We start from the raw sequence: 18,025 nt of genomic DNA on the forward strand, positions 1-18,025 counted from the left end.
CATATATTTTTCGTTTAAAAATTGTCATCTCCTTCAGTCCACCACCACGAGTCTGTATTGCAAATTCACTTTTTCAAGGCATGTTCAGTTTTATCTTATCTTATGGTTTACGGGGGCCCTTGCGGATACACTTCGATCCATAGGGATCTTTTGTGTAATCACGAAGCTGCCTTATAAGTTCTGTCGATTGGTAAAACTAAAGACAATATAAGTGTTAATTGTTTTTCAAAGAAATCACCGTGATACGTAATATACTTTTTCATTCGATCGAACCAGTTTTCTAAACATTTATTAAAGTCCGAAGTCGGGGTCTCCAAAATGGCCGTTTTGTATGCCTCAACCGCTTCTTCAGGCGTTTGGTACCGTTGACCACAAAGTCGTTGCTTGATTTTTGGAAAAGTGAAGAAGTCATTGGGGCTTAAGTCTGGTCTGTACGGCGAGTGTTCCAGATTTTTGCCGTTTTGCTCTTTTAAAAACTCAATTGTCTGCCTAGCGGTGTGCGAGCTCGCTTTATCGTGGTGCAGTACTATACGACGTCTGGGGTTGTTTTTTCGGAACTCGCTGATAACTTCTGGTAAACAAACATTGGTATACCAGTCAGCATTGACTGTTTTACGATTCTCTAGTACGGTGGTGGCAACGTGGCCACTTTTCGCTACAAACGTGGCGACCATTTTTTTTCAAAGTGCTCTATTGAGCGTATTACTTTGGTCGGTTTTGGCTCATCTTGGAACACCCAAACAGTCGACAGTCGAAGCTGTTTAGAATCCGGATCGTAGGCATACACTTGGAAGCAAAACTGTCCCAATAGTAGCATATTAGTATAATGTGGAGAAGTTGATGTCGATCTAGGGGAAGGGCATATGGTTAATACATAACAGTACTCCTTGATATTTTCTAAAAATCGGCCTAACATATGATGTACTTGGCATTTATGGTTATTTTGTAATTTCGAATCGAAAAGTAGAAAAAAACACATTTTTATTTTTTCCAATATTTCTAGTTCCTCCTATGAAAACTCCAAATAGGGAAACATACATAATTAAGAAATTTATCCTCTCTAAAATGAGGTATCAACTGTTTAAATCGTGAACATAGTTTTCTAGTTATGGCAGAATAACAGGCGTCTTTAACATTGAACTAACAGACACTTTCTATGGCTGTTTTTAATGGTACACTTTTGCACCGAACTATAAGTCACCTAAAAGTAACTTCAAAAATATGCCCCATTAAAACAATTTCATGATGATTTTATAGTGGCAGAATTTCTTAATATAAATGGTTCCCTATTTGGAGTTTCCATAGGAGGAAATAAAAATATTGGAAAACATAAAAATGTGTTTTTTTCTACTTTTCGATTCGAAATTACAAAGTAACCGTAAATGCCAAGTATATCATATGTTAGGCGGATTTGTATAAAATTTCAAGGAGTGCTGTTATGTATTAACCATGTTCCCCTCCCCTTGATCGACATCAACTTGTCCACATTCTACTAATATACTACTATTGGAACAGTTTTGCTCCTAAGTGTATATCCAAAACTCGTCACCACTGATAATGTCCTAAACGTGTTTAGAGTTCCTCGGTTGAATTTTCGTCGAGTTTTGCGACACCATCTAACGCGAGCCGTTATTTGGTCGTCACTAAGTAAATGTGGTATCCAGCGTGATATAAATTTTTGTACGCCTAAGTGGTCATGCAAAATATTTTGAACACTGGTCCCTGAAATGGCCAATGAAGCTTTTATCTCACGGTATGTCGCATGGCGATCTTCGACGATCAGTTGCTGTACAGCATCAATGTTCTCCTGAGTCACGGCTGTTTTTAGTCGACCTTCACGATGCCTATCACTAAAACTAGAGCATCCACATTGAAGTTCTAAATACCAACGTTCCACAGTGCGGAGGCATGGTGCTTCATTATTAAAAACAGTAATCAACTTTTCAAAGCACTGAAAACGCGTTAAACCTCTTTTGAAGTGGTAAAAAATTATTCCACGTAAATTTTCCTTCGAAATTTCCATTTTCACAACTGACTTGTCAACTTTGAACCGACGCTGTACGATTCGGCCGATCTCAAGTCATTCTTTTGTTTTCGAGTTCTAAATTCAAATATTTTACGATGATACTAGTTAGGGTTCCGTAGCCAAATGGCAAAAAACGGAACCCTTATAGATTCGTCATGTCCGTCCTCCCCCCCCCCCCCCCCCGGAACTTCTAAAATAACAGAATAAAAAATCTAAAAAAAATATATGATATACATTAGCATGCAAACTTCCACCGAAAATTGGTTTGAACGAGATCTAGTAAGTAGTTTTTTTTAATACGTCATAAATGGTACGGAACCCGACTCGCACTTGGCCGCTTTTTTTTATAAAATCCCGGGAGATTTGCAAACGACAGAAATTAAAAGGCATCCCTCGTTCCCCCTAAGCAAAGATCCGTCAACTACTCAAAAGCTTTGAAAGTGGACATCTTTTTTCTTTTCGGAGTACAAAAGCTTATTTGATATGTTTATTATTGTTCTTTACCTCTGATTTGGTATTGGTTATTTACTTTTGATTACTTAATTAATGCTTAAATTATAATGGTTATATATATCATAATAATAGTATCAAAATTATTCAGATGTTCGCGTGCCACTATTGATTATCATATCCGATTATCTTTGGAACTAATCTATTGAAACCGCAAGCGTTGCTTGTTCACTTTGTATACGCATTACAAAAAAAATTAAATGAATTTCGTCTTTGTTCACTGGTTTGCCTAAAATATCGCAAATCGTAGGTTTTTTTTTTCTTGAACAATATCCAATCGAATAAATAAATAAATATTATACGACATAACACAAACTAACTAAGCCCCACAGTAAGCTCAAGAAGGCTTGTGTTGTGTTGTGTTGTGTTGTGGGTACTTAGACAACGATATAATATATTATAGAATATAAAAATACCTAAATACATAGAAAACACCCAACACCCATGAACAAATATCCGTGCCCATCACACAAATAAATACCCTTACTGAGATTTGAACCCAGGACCATCGACTTCATAGGCAGGGCATTAGGTAAATAATAAACTCAACTTGTCAAATAAATATGAAATAATTAACGGTCGAATAAATAGGAAAGAATAAACTATTCTCTCACTAGTTTCAGAAAAACTCGTAATAAGTACACAGATTTTCTAATTTAGTATTATTTTGTTGCATTAGCGATAACTATAAGTATTAAGTTTATACTTAGGTACTCGTACTAGGGAGTGTGCTGTGTCTAATTATGTAGACTTGGTAACATACACTTATTTGTCCGAGAGATAACCCCAACATTGTCGTTACATATTTTATATTATTGGGTTGTTGCATAATTTTTTCCCTACTTCTAAATTTTCTTGATATTTTTAGTAGTTTCGGGAATATTCTAGAATAAATCTAGTATGTAGTAGAATGTTCTCGAATCTTTCACGTAGGATATATAAGAGCGGGCTTGTTACAGAGATTTAGTTAAATTCGAAAAAATGGACCAACAACATCTTCGAGCGATTTACTCATATGAACACAAATTGGGAACCAGTTCGAGGGAAACTGCAAATAAGATTAACACTGCTTTTGGCCCAAACACTACTAGGTACCGATCACACAGTACGAAATTGGTTCCAGCGCTTTAATGAAGGAGACACAAGTCTAAAAGACATTCCTCATACTGGTCGCCCCGTCACTTTTGACGAAGAAGCATTGCGGCGCGAGCTTGAGTTGCATCTGGATTCCACCACCAGGGATTTAGAAAAAAAGTCTAAACTATCACTACAGTACCATAGATCGCCATCTGCAGTCGATGGGTTACCGTAAAGTTTTGTCAAGATAGACGCCTCATGCTTTGACCGATGCTCAACGTGCATTACGTGTCAACATTTGTGAAATCTGCTGCTGCGCCCCCAAAAAAAGAGCTTCCTGGAGTCAATCATCACTGGAGACGAGTCCTGGGTCTTGTACGAGAACGTTACACGAAAAGCCATCCAAAAGCCTTCCGATAAACGGCCACCAACACAGCCGAAAAGCAGTCCGCATGGCCAGAAACTTCTCCTGTCAGTTTTCTGGGATTCGCAAGGAATGTTGCTGTGGGAGGTACTGGAGGACCATCAGACTATCAATGCCAAAGCCTACGTGAATCAACTACAAAAGTTGGCGAACGCTGTTAGATAAAAAAGGCCAAAACGTCTTGAAGTATCACTACATGATAATGCACGACCACATACAGCGAAAATAACCTGTAAATTTCTAGAGGAGCTCGGTTGGACAACAATACCTCACCCACCTTATAGCCCTGATCTAGCACCTTCCGACTATTAACTTTTTCAAGATTTGAAACAGCATCTTCGTCAAAAAAAAATTCTGGCGACCTAAAACATTACCTTGCCAACTTCTTTGCCTCTCAGCCACTTTCATTCTGGGCCAAGGGTATTAAAATTTTGGTTTATTTTGGTTTCCGAACTTTTATAAGAACGCGAACGTTTTAAGCACTTTATTGTAACCTTAGAAAAGACGGTAATTTAATGGACTAGCGACGGCGACGTGGCACACAAAACGGCTGACCAGCCTGTTGGTGTGCCACGTTAACATAGAAACCGATTTGGAAGAAACCAGTTTTTATTGCTCTAAACCGGTTAATTTGATAATAACTGTTCTCATAAAAACCGGTTTAAAAATAACGGTTTTTCGAGCGAAACCGAAATTAAAAGGTTTTGCGCCAAGTACATGATAACGGTTTAGAAATTTAACCGGTTTCCGAGCCTTGGCTCTAAGTACTGTACGTATGTCAAAACGACTAAGTAGTTATGATTAGGTTAGATTAGTCTATTAAAAACAGATTAAGGAAACTCTTTAAATCATTTCAATTTGTTTTTTTACGTATAAAAATATTAACAATTTATTACACGATTTACCTAGACGTAAAAATAAATAATACTAGTCTTTTTTTTTTAATATACTACGTCGGTGGCAAACAAGCATACGGCCCGCCTGATGGTAAGCAGTCTCCGTAGCCTATGTACGCCTGCAACTCCAGAGGTGTTACATGCGCGTTGCCGACCCTAACCCTAACCTAACCCGCCCCCCCTCGTTGAGCATAAACCCTAAAAACACTAAAAACTATCCCCCTGCGGCATGGTGCCGTAGATGCTAGCAGCATTTCCTCGCTGTATCACATAACTAATTCTTTGAGCGAGAAAGCTGCCAGCTCTGCGGTCACCGGTGAACTCTCTATTTGTGTTTTTCAAGTTTCTTCTTCGTATATGGCATTTATTTCGGTTTGTAGATTACATTAGATTTATACAGTATAATAGCATAAGGTATATTAAAAATTGTTCAACTATGTCAATTTACTCTTCTCTCGCTAGTTATACATAGTTACAGAAAAACCCGTGATACAAACGTTTTCTAATTTCATATACATGCATGTTGTTTTGTTTTAATAGCGATAATTATACGTATGAAATTTATTACTTAGGTACTACTGGTACTAGGTAGTGTGACAAGCCTAATTATATTTATGTAGACTTGGTAAATTACACTTATTTGTGAAAGAGATAACCCCAGCATTATCGTTACCTATTTTATCTTAATGACCTACAAAACTAAATTATCGTTGATTATATTAAGCATAAAAAGCGTTGTGAAGTAATTTCAATTTTAGACGTGCCTAAAAAGTAGAGGAAAATGGCGCAATTCACATTTGAAGGCGATTTTGAAGTCCTTGCTGACCCTCAAATAAAGTTAGTTGAAAGTGCTCTTCAGAAACAAGGATTCACAAATGGAAAAATTATTGTAGAACCAGTTGGTCAAAAAGGTGATAATTACGTTGCACACGTGAAGAGATTTATATATGAAGCGGAAGATGGAACAACATTTAAGATGATCGGAAAAGTTGCACCTGTAGCCGAACAAATAAGACTAATGATGAATACAATGGTTCTATTCAATAACGAAACTGTAATGTACAATCTAGTTTTGCCTAAGCTGAATGATATTCAAAACTCAGCCGGTGCCACTGACGATGAAAAAGTAAGATTTCCCACTTGCTACGGAGTTGTGACTGAAGAACCGTACGAATTTATTCTGCTTGAAGATTTAAAAGAGGCAGGTTTTGAGATGCTGGATAGACTGAAACCCTTAACCAATGAAAGTGTTCGTTTAATTGTTAAGGATTTGGCCAAATACCATTCACTTTCTTATGCGTTCAAAAATTCTGAACCGGAAATATATGAAAATTACTCAAATAAACTAAAAAATATGTGGACCATTATGTCTGCTGAACCTGAATCACAGCAGTTTTTTGAATCGGGTGAGAATGATCTTCTCAAAATGATGCATGATGTGAGTGACAAGTACAAGAACGTATTAAGAGGGTCGTTGACACAGATTGCTGCAATTGCTAAGAAACTTCAAAGTTACGAAAAGGGTTCAAAATTTTCTGTGATCCTGCAAGGTGACTGTTGGAATAACAATATCTTGTTCCGGCTTGAGGTAAGTTACTTATTCTTGTGTACATTATTGATAGGAAGAACTATGATTAGAGTGGCTTGAACGATTTTAGTATAAAATTGCGGCCTGGCCATGACATTGGGCGACTGGCTTAGGCTAAGCCAACAACTATAGTTGGGAATGAAAGGTCCGATCGCTGTGTCTCGCTCCAACCTATGGTTTTGGTCTTAGCCGTAACCAGTCGCGCAATGTCGTGGCCAGCGCGTTAGAGTCCTTGAGTCTTCAAGAATAATCTGTGATCGATTTTCTTTTTATATTTTTACTTGTCTGCTAGCTTTAATATAGTTTAACACTACATATTATAAAATTTCCCCGCCGCGCCTGTCTGTTTGTATGTCTGTATGTTCGCGATAAACTCAAAAAGTACTGAACCGGTTTTCATCTATGAATAGAGTGATTATTGGGAAAGGTTTAGATGTATAATTTGTTACGGTGTTGCGTCTGTAATCCGTGCAAAGCCGGGGCGGGTCGTTATTTTCATATTTATTTAATTTTAAGTAGGTAGGTTTATTTATTGCTAATTTAGTTTTTATCCGTGTTTTTTTTTAATATTATGTGTTCAATACAAGCACTTTTTCGCAGTATTAACCAACAATACTCATACTTTTGAGTCATCTATTTTAAGACGCGACTTGGTTTATCAGACTCTAGCCATTGAATCGAAACTTGGGCTCTAATCGAGACATGAGTCTTCTGTAAAGACTTGAGAGATAATTAACTCTATTATGTATAAAATTTGTGAAAAGGCATTGTCTTCACATGAAATTTAAGGGTATGGTTGACAATAATAACGCCTATTTCCTTCGTGTTCATTTAGATAAAACCTTTTTTTTACGAAGTTTTTATCCGAAGGCTGAGTAAGTTGCGCTTAAAAACCTCAATAAAGGACTTAACTCGGGACTTAAAAGACTCGGAAGTTTTTAAGCGTTGGGTCGCGTAAACACGAGTCGAGTTCATATTTTAGACTCAAAAGACTCGAGTTCCTACTAACATTACTTTTCCATCTGTGATAAAATAGATATATATTCTTTAGGTACATCAGTTACTTTATATAAACTCTCCTTGTAATATTTCGCAGTTTTCTCAGTTTCTCGCAGAGTTAGAGACAATTTAGGAGACATATTAAAGAAGTTAGGAGAGTAGTTGAAGAAGTTGATTATGATTTTATACTACGTCGGTGGCAAACAAGCATACGGCCTGCCTGATGGTAAGCAGTCTCCGTAGCCTATGTACACCTGCAACACCCTAACCCCACCCCCCTCGTTGAGCTCTGGCAACCTTACTCACCGGCAGGAACACAACACTATGAGTAGGGTCAAGTGTTATCTGGCCATAACACTTGACCCTACTCAACCCATATAACTGATGCCATAGAACTTAAAGAATCTATCATTCTAGGACGGCAAGCCTGTTGAAGACGTGATGATCGACTACCAGCTGTCTAATGAAAGCAGCCCAGCATCCGACCTCCTATATCTTATATTCAACTGCACAGACCATGCCACTAGACTGAAGCACTACCAAGAATGGATCGACTATTACCACGAAAACCTCGACTACTCACTTAAACTACATGGTCTTAAAGCCAACCGCATATTTTCCAAAGACCAACTCGACGCAGACCTTAGAAGATATGGAAAATGTATGGTTATTCTAGGCGTGATGCTCTCTTCTATGTTAGTAAGGGAATCTAAAGATGTAGTAGATATGAAAGAAATGACTGCCGATAGGGAGAAGCTGGTGGAAGATACAATAGCACTGATGGACGTCTCATTATTGGATGTATCGACTATTGTTAAAATAAGAGAAAGAATCATGGGTATTATTGATACTGCTCTTGAGTTTGGACTTATTTAAGTTTTTGAAAAAGACTTAATTATTTATCTTTGAAAAAAAAAAAATTATTATTTCTCTTAAAAAAATAACGTGAGAATATTTTTGAGTCATCATTGTTTATGATATTTATTAAGCACGTACAGTCACGTCTGAAAATATCGATACGAAAAAAGTGCCAAAATATGTATACACTACCTTAATATTATTATTATTATTATTTGGAGTCTGTCGTGTCCCACTGCTGGGCAAAGGCCTCCTCCCAATCTCTCCACTGATCTCTGTCCAGTGCTATGTCTGGCCACTCCTTCAAGAAGGAGTCCAGTTCATCCCGCCATCGCCGGTGAGGTCTGCCAGATCCCCGATTCGAGTTTTCGGGCTCCCACTCTGTAGTGACTTTGCCCACAACTCATTCGGCATTCCGCAGACGTGACCAGCCCAATCCCATTTTAGCTTGGCCGCTTAATATATAGGCAACAAAGTCGTGTATACATATTTTTGCCACTTTTTTCGTATCGATATTTTCAGACGACCGTATTATTGAAAAATATAACATTTTGGAATTGTTGTCTTTATATTTAAGGTTGTTTTCTGCTTCGTGTTCTAGTGAGTTACACGAAACAAACACAGTAGGAATAACAAAAATAAATGCTTTATAGATTCAAACTTAAATTTGCATCATGAATTAAAGGAATTCGCCGGAAGCGGTAACTGATTTGTCAAAATAAAGGTTCAAAATTGATTGGAACGGGAAACCTTTTTATAGGTACCTGGGCAGCTACAGGTTAACAGGCATATATAGATCGTGTCATTCACGACGACGCGTGCCTTTACTCTTACTGTCATGTTATTAAAGGTTAGATTTGACAAATCTGCGCGTCATCGTGGATGACACGAGTTATACTTCAACACACTAAAAATGTCATAATAAAATACGAATATGTACTTAATACCTAATTGTTGATGCCTAAGATAACTTGTATTATGAGTTCCTGGTTTATATACCTACCTAACCTCAATAATAATATAGGTACAAAGTACCTTCGCTCAAATATAATAAATTCGTGACAAGATAATCATACACATTTACGCGGTTATCAGACCGATGCGAATTCGTACGTCGCTCCAACGTATGAGCGTGACAGCGCTGTGCGCGTATGTAGCTATGTCCCGCTCGCACACCGGAGCACCGTGTTAATTTGCATTCGACGTGAATGCCGCTTTGAAACCATTACCCACGTAAAACGGTGTTTATCTGATAGTGTTATCTTAAAATTTTATTACGTGTTCCGAATCTGTTCTTTTTTACTTACCTGACCATATTGAAGTCGTTATTACTAATGTTTGCATTTTTGTGCCCGGATACAGCTCAGAATTTTGTGAGTTACCTATATCTGATACAAACAGGGTTGTCATATAAAAATACGGATTACCCTGACAAAACTCCGGACATCCTGACAAGCCTAAAAATCCCCATCCCAACGGTCATTTCTCTCTCCTCCTTCTCCTTAATTTGACCTCCGTACCTCGATGTTTTTAATTTTTTTTAATTTTAACAGACAATTGTTTTATCGATAACCGTTAGCAGATTTGCCGTTACCATTACCATGATAAAGAATAAAAAAATCCCTTATTCCAATACCTTTCGTGAGCTATTATTTATAGTTCGTGTCATCCACGATGACGCGCGAATTTGTCAAATCTAACCTTTAATAACATAACATTACGAGTTCATGTGAATGCACGCGTCTTTGTGAATGACACGATCTATAACTTGCCATCATATGCTGTAACAACAGTATAACCTTCCCTTTCTTTGCCCAACTACGGCAAATCCAAACTTTCAAACACCCTGACACATGCCAAGTCCCCCGGCAATCCTGACAAAGTACCAATAATCCTGACATGTCTCGGGAAATCCTGACGTATGGCAACCGTATGTACAAATGAGACATAGAAGATTGGCTAGTTTTATTTTTCAACTTAACAAGATTCAGACCAAGACAAGTCTGCAACGATTTTGATAGCACACGCAGTGAAGTGTTATTTTAAACGTCAAACTTCAATGAAATTCTGACGTACAAATAACACTAGCACTGCGTGTTCTATCAAGATCATTGCAGACTTATCTTGGTCTAACTCTATAAGGACCTAGATTTTTTCGTTAGGCAAACTATGTAAGCCTTGTGATAGACAATACTAGCACTACTAGCAGTTAAGTATATTATCAAAGAAAATCAGAAGAAGGAAAACAAACCTTATTGTCAGGGCCCCAAGATACAGATTCAGCCTGGTTTGGGGTCCGCCAAGCGTCCCGACAGCTAAACGGGTGTGGTTCTCAAATAAACATTTTCATAATTTTATAAAATGAGCAAAAATGTTCTGAACTGTAAAATGTACACAGTAAAAAAATATTATGACGTTGAAATAAAAAACAAATCTTTTCATAACTGATCACGATTTTTTAAATCACGTCATAAATCTTGTCAAGTCAGCCGTTCTGTTTGCGAATTCGCGAAATTCCCCGACTGCCCGGATGTAATCAAACTGTGTGTTAGTATGTACGTCCCTTAGGCCTGAAAAATCTCACACAGTGGGTTACAGAGGAGGAACCGGACAAAAACATCTATATCGAAAAATGTTTTAAAATTACCTACTTCAAGTCCTGCTTGTTACTTAATGAATACATTAATTAGTTTTGATTTCGTTTCTGCGGATTTTTTTTCTGTTTATTTTGAGTTATTTACATTTTTACGAAACTGTTATTGTTATCACTTGTTTATAATTAACAATATGTGACAGTGGCGAAAATCCGATTTAAATATTCGATATATCCCTGCAAGATCTCATATTTTTCCGTCGTTTGTAATATACAATAAAATTTATTTCATTTGCAGACATATTTATACATAATAACAATAATAATTTAGTTTATATTTATATATAAGAAATCCGCAACGCAGGCTTCGTCAGTTTGTTTAAATAACTATTGAAATTAAATAAAAGAATCCTCACGAATCGTACCTGGCTCAAATGTCCTTATTACGCTGGCAGCGTTACCCCGCTGAATAGCCAATGAGATCTGTTGGACCAGGTACGATCCGGACCAGGTCGCACCCCCTGTCTCTCAGCTGCCGACCCAAATCTCTCACAAAGTCCCTGGCTTCCACAGCCCAGCAGTCTCGACTGCAACTGGCACAAAGTCGGATATTGGTTCCAAGGCAGAGTAGGTACAGCTAGTATGACATATTATTTATTAATTTACCTATTAACATAGTACCAATGATTTTATTCGCATAACATGTAATATTTGTATACTTATTTAGCTGTAAGATTAGTTTTAGTATTAAAATTGTACGCCTCATCGCGGTTGATTGTGATAATTTTAATTTTATGATCATTGTAACTCACAATATGACAATAAAGATTTCAATTTCAATTTAACTACTTATACATTATTTCAAAAATGTAGGTATACTTACTTACTAACATTTTTTTAACATTGACTCAGCCGTTGAATCACTGTGCGCCCAAGGCAAGGGCATCCCCAGAGAAAACGCAAATCATATCCAAAATTTCAAAAGTTTTGTTACCCGCTGGTTTCTTCGTACCTAAACAGTGAGTAATCTAGAAATGACTAAACAAAATGTAAGAAGAATCTCTCGGGCATAATATTTCAAAGAACTAATGAACCGAAAATCAGAGGTCTATTTTCGGTGCCCTTTTGAAATATAAATTACAAGATGAAGAAAAATTTAGAAATGTTGCAAAGTATTCCTAAATTTATATTATTATTTATGTCTGGTCTGGTACTGCGAGTATGTAGTTTTTGTTGCTAGGAATTGTAATAAAAAAATAAAGCTAGCAAAACCTTTACATACAAAACTTATCCCTCAAAGAGATCCCTGAAAGGACTAAGTTCGCCTTTGTACAAATGATGTATGTTCTGTCCTGTTTTATGTTTCTTTCTGTACAATACAGTGTTTAACTACTACTAACTTATATAGGTACGATTTATTTTATTTCAGCATGTAGTTTTAAAATGTGAACGTAACTTCGATTGTATGGATGGAAGCGCCTTTTTTTTTCGAAGGGTACGTGAGACTAACTGTAGGTACTAACCGTATGAAAAAACAACTAAGTAGTTATGATAAGATTAGATTAGATTAATTTTCATAATAGCATAACATTATAAATTGTTAAAGAATGTCAATAACATAAGCTTTTGGAAAAAAAGGCATTTTTAGTACAAGTTTTTATCGCTGTTTGTACTTTTCTTTCCACAGGCAACTAATACCGTTGCTTTGTTTTATCACAGTTCCTATGGCTACCCCCCGGTCTCTATCATCAGATCAGCTCGATGGTACCATAATATTGCATTGTCACCCGACTTACTTATGTATGGAAATGTTCAGCTTCATCGGAAACAGGGTAGCGGGTCAAATTTATCTTGCATCATTTGACCCGTACAAACATACATATTTACATTGCAAGTTAATAAAAAGCTTGTAAATAAGTACATATTATAATACATTATCCAGTTTATATTCATTAAAAAATAACTCAGCAACCAATTTGAAAGGAAGTCAGCTTACGTCACATACGAGTATAATGGGCTTTGCTACAACGCTGGTGCCATCTCCCATGCATTAAATAACATCATAAAATACTACTACATAATTCACTCGATGCATCATATTTTTCAATATAAAACAACAACTATGAAACCTGTGGTCTCACTATGAGGCAATACTACCCCCGAGAGGCCAATGCGTCCTCTGTTCGACAAAAATAACTCTAACTGTCGTTTATATTCCAATAGTTGGAAACTGATCGCTACAGCTTTAGAAATAAGAGTGTTTTTATATTTTATAGGGTGTTTTTTAACTTTGTATAAAAGTATAATGCTGTTGTGTTGTATAAAGCCGTTGTAAGACCGCAGAAAGTTATTGGTTTATTGGCTAGTGCTATAATGGTGGTTAAGGGACCTGTTAAAGAGCTAGTTTAATAAGTTGGGGGACGTTTATGGGTGATTATCAGGGTGTGGGATAAGATACAGGGGTATGAAAATTTTCGGGGCAAGATTTATAGGAATGAGATCGTAGTGGCTTACTCCCGGCCTACTACTAGTGGCCTGTTCATTATTTCTTCTACGTTTTATTCCTTAAAGCATTTAACCAATCGAAGACGCCTTGTCTGTAATTTTCCGTACAAAACAGTCTGCCGATTTTTGCGGGGGTAGGGTACCTACGTCAAATGTAGTAATAAAAATAGCCGTGTGAGATAAACATGGGTCCATACCCATTGGATCTGGGTACGTCCTTAAACTACGTCCACAAGAGAGGTATGGGCATTGTAAATATCATCTCGCTTTGTGTGGTAGGGCACAGCACAGTGGATGTTATTTTTATTGAATAAATAGAACCTAAATGGCTAAAAGAAATTACAAAGTTCTCAAGTAATGCCTAAAAGCATACAGTATAGTTGACATCCCCTTTGAAAGTCAGAGTTAAGAACGTACAAGCATGTCAATCAAAATCCCGAATCAAAATGGCACATCAAATCTTATAATAAAACACGCATCGTACACTTCGCAGAAAACATTACACTTTCAAAGAACATCTCATAAAGTGCGTAACAGAAAACAAATTTTTTGAATACCTACACACAAAAAAAAGAAAATATTCTTGGAGATAAATCAACGGCCAACACCCAAGGGAACCTGTAAAAGAAATCGCAAAATCGTCTCAAATGAAATTTCTCACTTCGAGGCGTATAACATACTCGAAAAATTTCAGTTCCCTGTCAAAGAAAACACAACTTTATCTCTTTTAAATTAGGGTTGAAAAGCCTTTATTGATATGCAAAGGTGCCTCTAAGAAACTTTGGCGCGTGAAATGTATTCGAGAGGGCAAATTGAGACCCAAAATATAGTGGAGGATGGAGGAGGAAAATTTAACGGAATTGGGATTTACTACAGGTTGTCTAATGTACTCTCTAAAGCGTACGAGTCAAATATTCAGATATAATTATAGTTGTTCAATCCTCCTCCTATAAATAGTTTCTATTTAAAGGAGCTTACTTAAACATATAAGCCATATAATCATCTAAACTAAAGAAATAGTCATCGCTGGTGAATCTGGCGAATAATAAAAACTAATCAAGCGTTCCTCAACGTACTCTCCTAGTTCCTAATCCTAATTCAGAATATCGTCAGGTGACCCGCAAAACTCACTAATCACAAAAAAAAAATTAAACAAAAATCAGCCTAATTTTAGTAGAAATATCATTTTCATGTTCATTATGGCTATTAACTTGTGGTGGTAATTAGTGAGTTTTGCTTGTCATCTGACGATATCATGTGCTATGATCCGAAACCGTTGATAGAGAAAATCCCTTTCTGAATTAAAAATGTATTAATAATTCTTGTTATAATATTTTGACGTGTAAGATATGTGCAAACGAAATAAATGAATATGAAAATAAAATATCCATATATTTCTATATTTCTAGTTCAAAACTTTCGCTTATGTAGGATTATGGGCAAGTAAATGCCTTTGCTTTAGCAAGTATGAACAGTAAAATATACAATAGTTCATTTAATGGCCAGGCACGTTAATGCAGAAGACTGGCAGCTAGTCCTCCGACTTTTGTCAGAAATGACTAAATAACACCAGGTAGGTTAATAGTTTCCTAAGAGGGAAGAATAGCTTAGCGATCCTAACGAAATAACGGTACATTTTCTATGAAATTCCATTTCGGTAGAAAACGGTTTCCACTAACTAAATCTTAACAAAACACTCTGATTTTTATGTCAATTGCTACAGCATAATATAATCTAGGTTTCTTGTTTTGCAAATTTTGAAATCAAAAGAAAACCTATAAACGTAGATTTTCATTGTTGCAACAACAGACTAAAAAATCATTTGGAAAATATTAAGAAGTGAAAAATCTCTTTTCTTATGGACGACCACGTGGTAATACCTCCCACTGGAGCACTTCAATTTTGGAACGCCTATAACCTATCTGAAGCTATAATATAATAACAAAGTATAAATTCTTATTTATAGTACGTCGGTGGCAAACAAGCATACGGCCCGCCCAATGGTAAGCAGTTACCGTAGCCTATGGACGCCTGCAACGCCAGAGGTGTTACATGCGCGTTGCCGACCCTAACACCCCGCACCCTCGTTAAGCTCTGGCAACCTTACTCACCGACAGGAACACAACACTATGAGTAGGGTCTAGTGCTATTTGGCTGCGGTTTTCTGTAAGGTGGAGGTGCAAAAGAGAGGTTTGGGCGCTGTGAATGTCATCTCGCTTAGTGTGGTAGGGCACAGCACAGCGAATGTAATTCCAGATCTAGAGCAGAGCCCGGGAGGTTTATAAATCAGTTAATTATGTGAATAATGCATGCTTACACATGCTTAATGTCTCCATCCAAGTGATTCATGTACCCCTTTAGGACTAGTTAATCTATTTCTAACCCACAATCCGTACTGATAGCTTCTAAACTAAAACACAAACGATGACGTATCCTAATGGATTATTACCACATTATGTTCGCAACTTAACACTTAACGGTCTTAAAGGGCGGGAAATAACCGTTAAAGTTAAGGGAGTGTGTACAATGGTGTTGCCTCCGGCGGCTCCGGGTATGAGGGTGTTTCTATGTACGGAAACTGGTGGAAATGAGATGTATAATAATATATAACACCTTTCATGTAACGCGTATCTTAATCCTTAATTAATAAATCAATAATAAATATTTGCGGACAATCTTACACAAAGCAACAAACTAAGCAAATAGATAAATACATACGTATATACATAGAAAAACAATACGATATTATTAGATAAGACATATTATACTCTAAGGATTTTTTTAATGACAGATTACATATAATTCAATAATACCTATAGATTATTCGTCCTTGTTATTATAATAAGTTCATGTTCTGAATAAAAAAACAAACGACATTGAAATTAAAATTTTCTCTGTATTTTTGACATAAATTTAATTTTCAATTTTTCATTTTATCGTAGGTATATTTGCTAATTATTACTGTTTATAAGATACTTAATCACAAATTTTCCTCTCCTTGGAATTGTAAATAATAATATTGCAGTGCCCAGCAGGGTTCACGAAGACCTAGCTTATGATTTTACCACCTGTACAACCACTTTGTGAATTTGCAATAAAATATTAAGTATTGAGTATTAAGTAAAAATATTCTGTTTTAAGGGTTCCGTACCTCGAAAGGAAAAAACGGAACCATTATAGGATCACTTTGTTGTTCGTCCGTCCGTCTGTCTGTCTGTCAAGACCCTTTTTCTCAAGAACGCGTGGAGGTATCGAGCTTTTGACATCAAATACTTAGGTCTGCTAGCTGTAAAAAAATCAAACTTCTAAGCCAACGCAATCAAAAGATACAGCCGTTTATGCTACAAATTGTCGCAAATTTTCGAAACTCGCAAGGGAATCATAACCTACAAGGTACTTCCCGTGAACTCAGAATCTTGAAATTTGGTACGAAGCAACATCTTATAGCACAGATAAAGGAAAAATTGCGAAAATCGTAAATTTTTTGTTACATCATATAATATATATTTTTTACAATAATTGATATGTCTCGATTGTCGTGATGGGTGAACTTTTACTTATATATGTACCTACAGGTTTGTACGGAACCCTCGGTGCGCGAGTCCGACTCGCACTTGGCCGGTTTTGTTTTATTTGGTGTAGCATAAGGCATGAAAACTTAGCATGGTCAGGCTCTAACTCGCAGACTTCTGTCCTAGGCCCAAAACTATAATAAAATCATTATAAACAGCAAAACTAAAAGTGAGGATGCTTGAGAGAGACAAGACTGCAATCACATGGCAAAAATGCATCCCTTGATTTTGTATGGCACCCCCAACTCAGGCAAGAAATGCTAGTGTGTATACGCTTTTATTTGCCTGTTCCAAAAGAGACATAAGAGACATGTTTCTTCTCAATAACTTAGGCCACTTTTCTTAATAAGCGCATTTATAACTTTATTCAAAAAGACGTAAGCGACACGCCTTATGCTAGTCGCTTAGGCTACTTTGTGACTAATGTGCAGCGTTCACTCTAAGGTACTTACGATGTCAGACACAGCTGAAACATGTAATAGTTGTGAAATTAACATATCCTCTGGGATTCAAAAAGGATGTGGTAGTTGCTCTGTGTTATGATACCAGTAAATTTCTAGAAGCTCTTGCTTTAGTGTGGTAATATTTATGCTTAAGAGAAAAGAGGACGATCGATTCTCCATGCAAACGTAGTCCTCATTTTCCTCCCCGGATATTGACATTATGGAAAATATTTCATAGAATTTTATGTATGTATTTTATTTATGTCGGTACTAAGGTCGGGACCGTTAGTTTTTTATTTTAATTTTTTAATTTTTATAAAAGTTAAGTCAAATTTTTAAATGGTTATTATTTTCATTATATTAAAAAATTGAAAAAATATCAAATGGTCGGGTATAGCTATGATTAAAACACATGTTTTCTCTTCAAGTTTAATACGTAGACTGCCCACCATATACTTCACATAAAGTCTTGTTCCCACACCCCATACAAATTTAGTTATCCCACCGGCGATGCTCACAACATTGACTATCACT

The 18,025-nt window shown here is 36.5% G+C and overlaps 1 protein-coding gene across 1 annotated transcript; it reads left to right on the top strand.

The window, feature by feature from the left end:
• Positions 1-5,519: 5,519 nt before the first annotated feature.
• Positions 5,520-9,360, top strand: LOC133524916 (uncharacterized). The gene is made up of 2 exons (XM_061861073.1): positions 5,520-6,521; positions 7,938-9,360. Exons 1-2 carry the CDS (start codon positions 5,715-5,717, stop codon positions 8,394-8,396), a joined length of 1,266 nt encoding a protein of 421 aa, XP_061717057.1. The 5' UTR covers positions 5,520-5,714; the 3' UTR covers positions 8,397-9,360.
• The last annotated feature ends 8,665 nt before the right edge of the window (positions 9,361-18,025 follow it).

The sequence above is a fragment of the Cydia pomonella genome, chromosome 14 (assembly GCF_033807575.1).
Source record: "Cydia pomonella isolate Wapato2018A chromosome 14, ilCydPomo1, whole genome shotgun sequence".
In the NCBI taxonomy this organism is placed as follows: domain Eukaryota; kingdom Metazoa; phylum Arthropoda; class Insecta; order Lepidoptera; family Tortricidae; genus Cydia; species Cydia pomonella.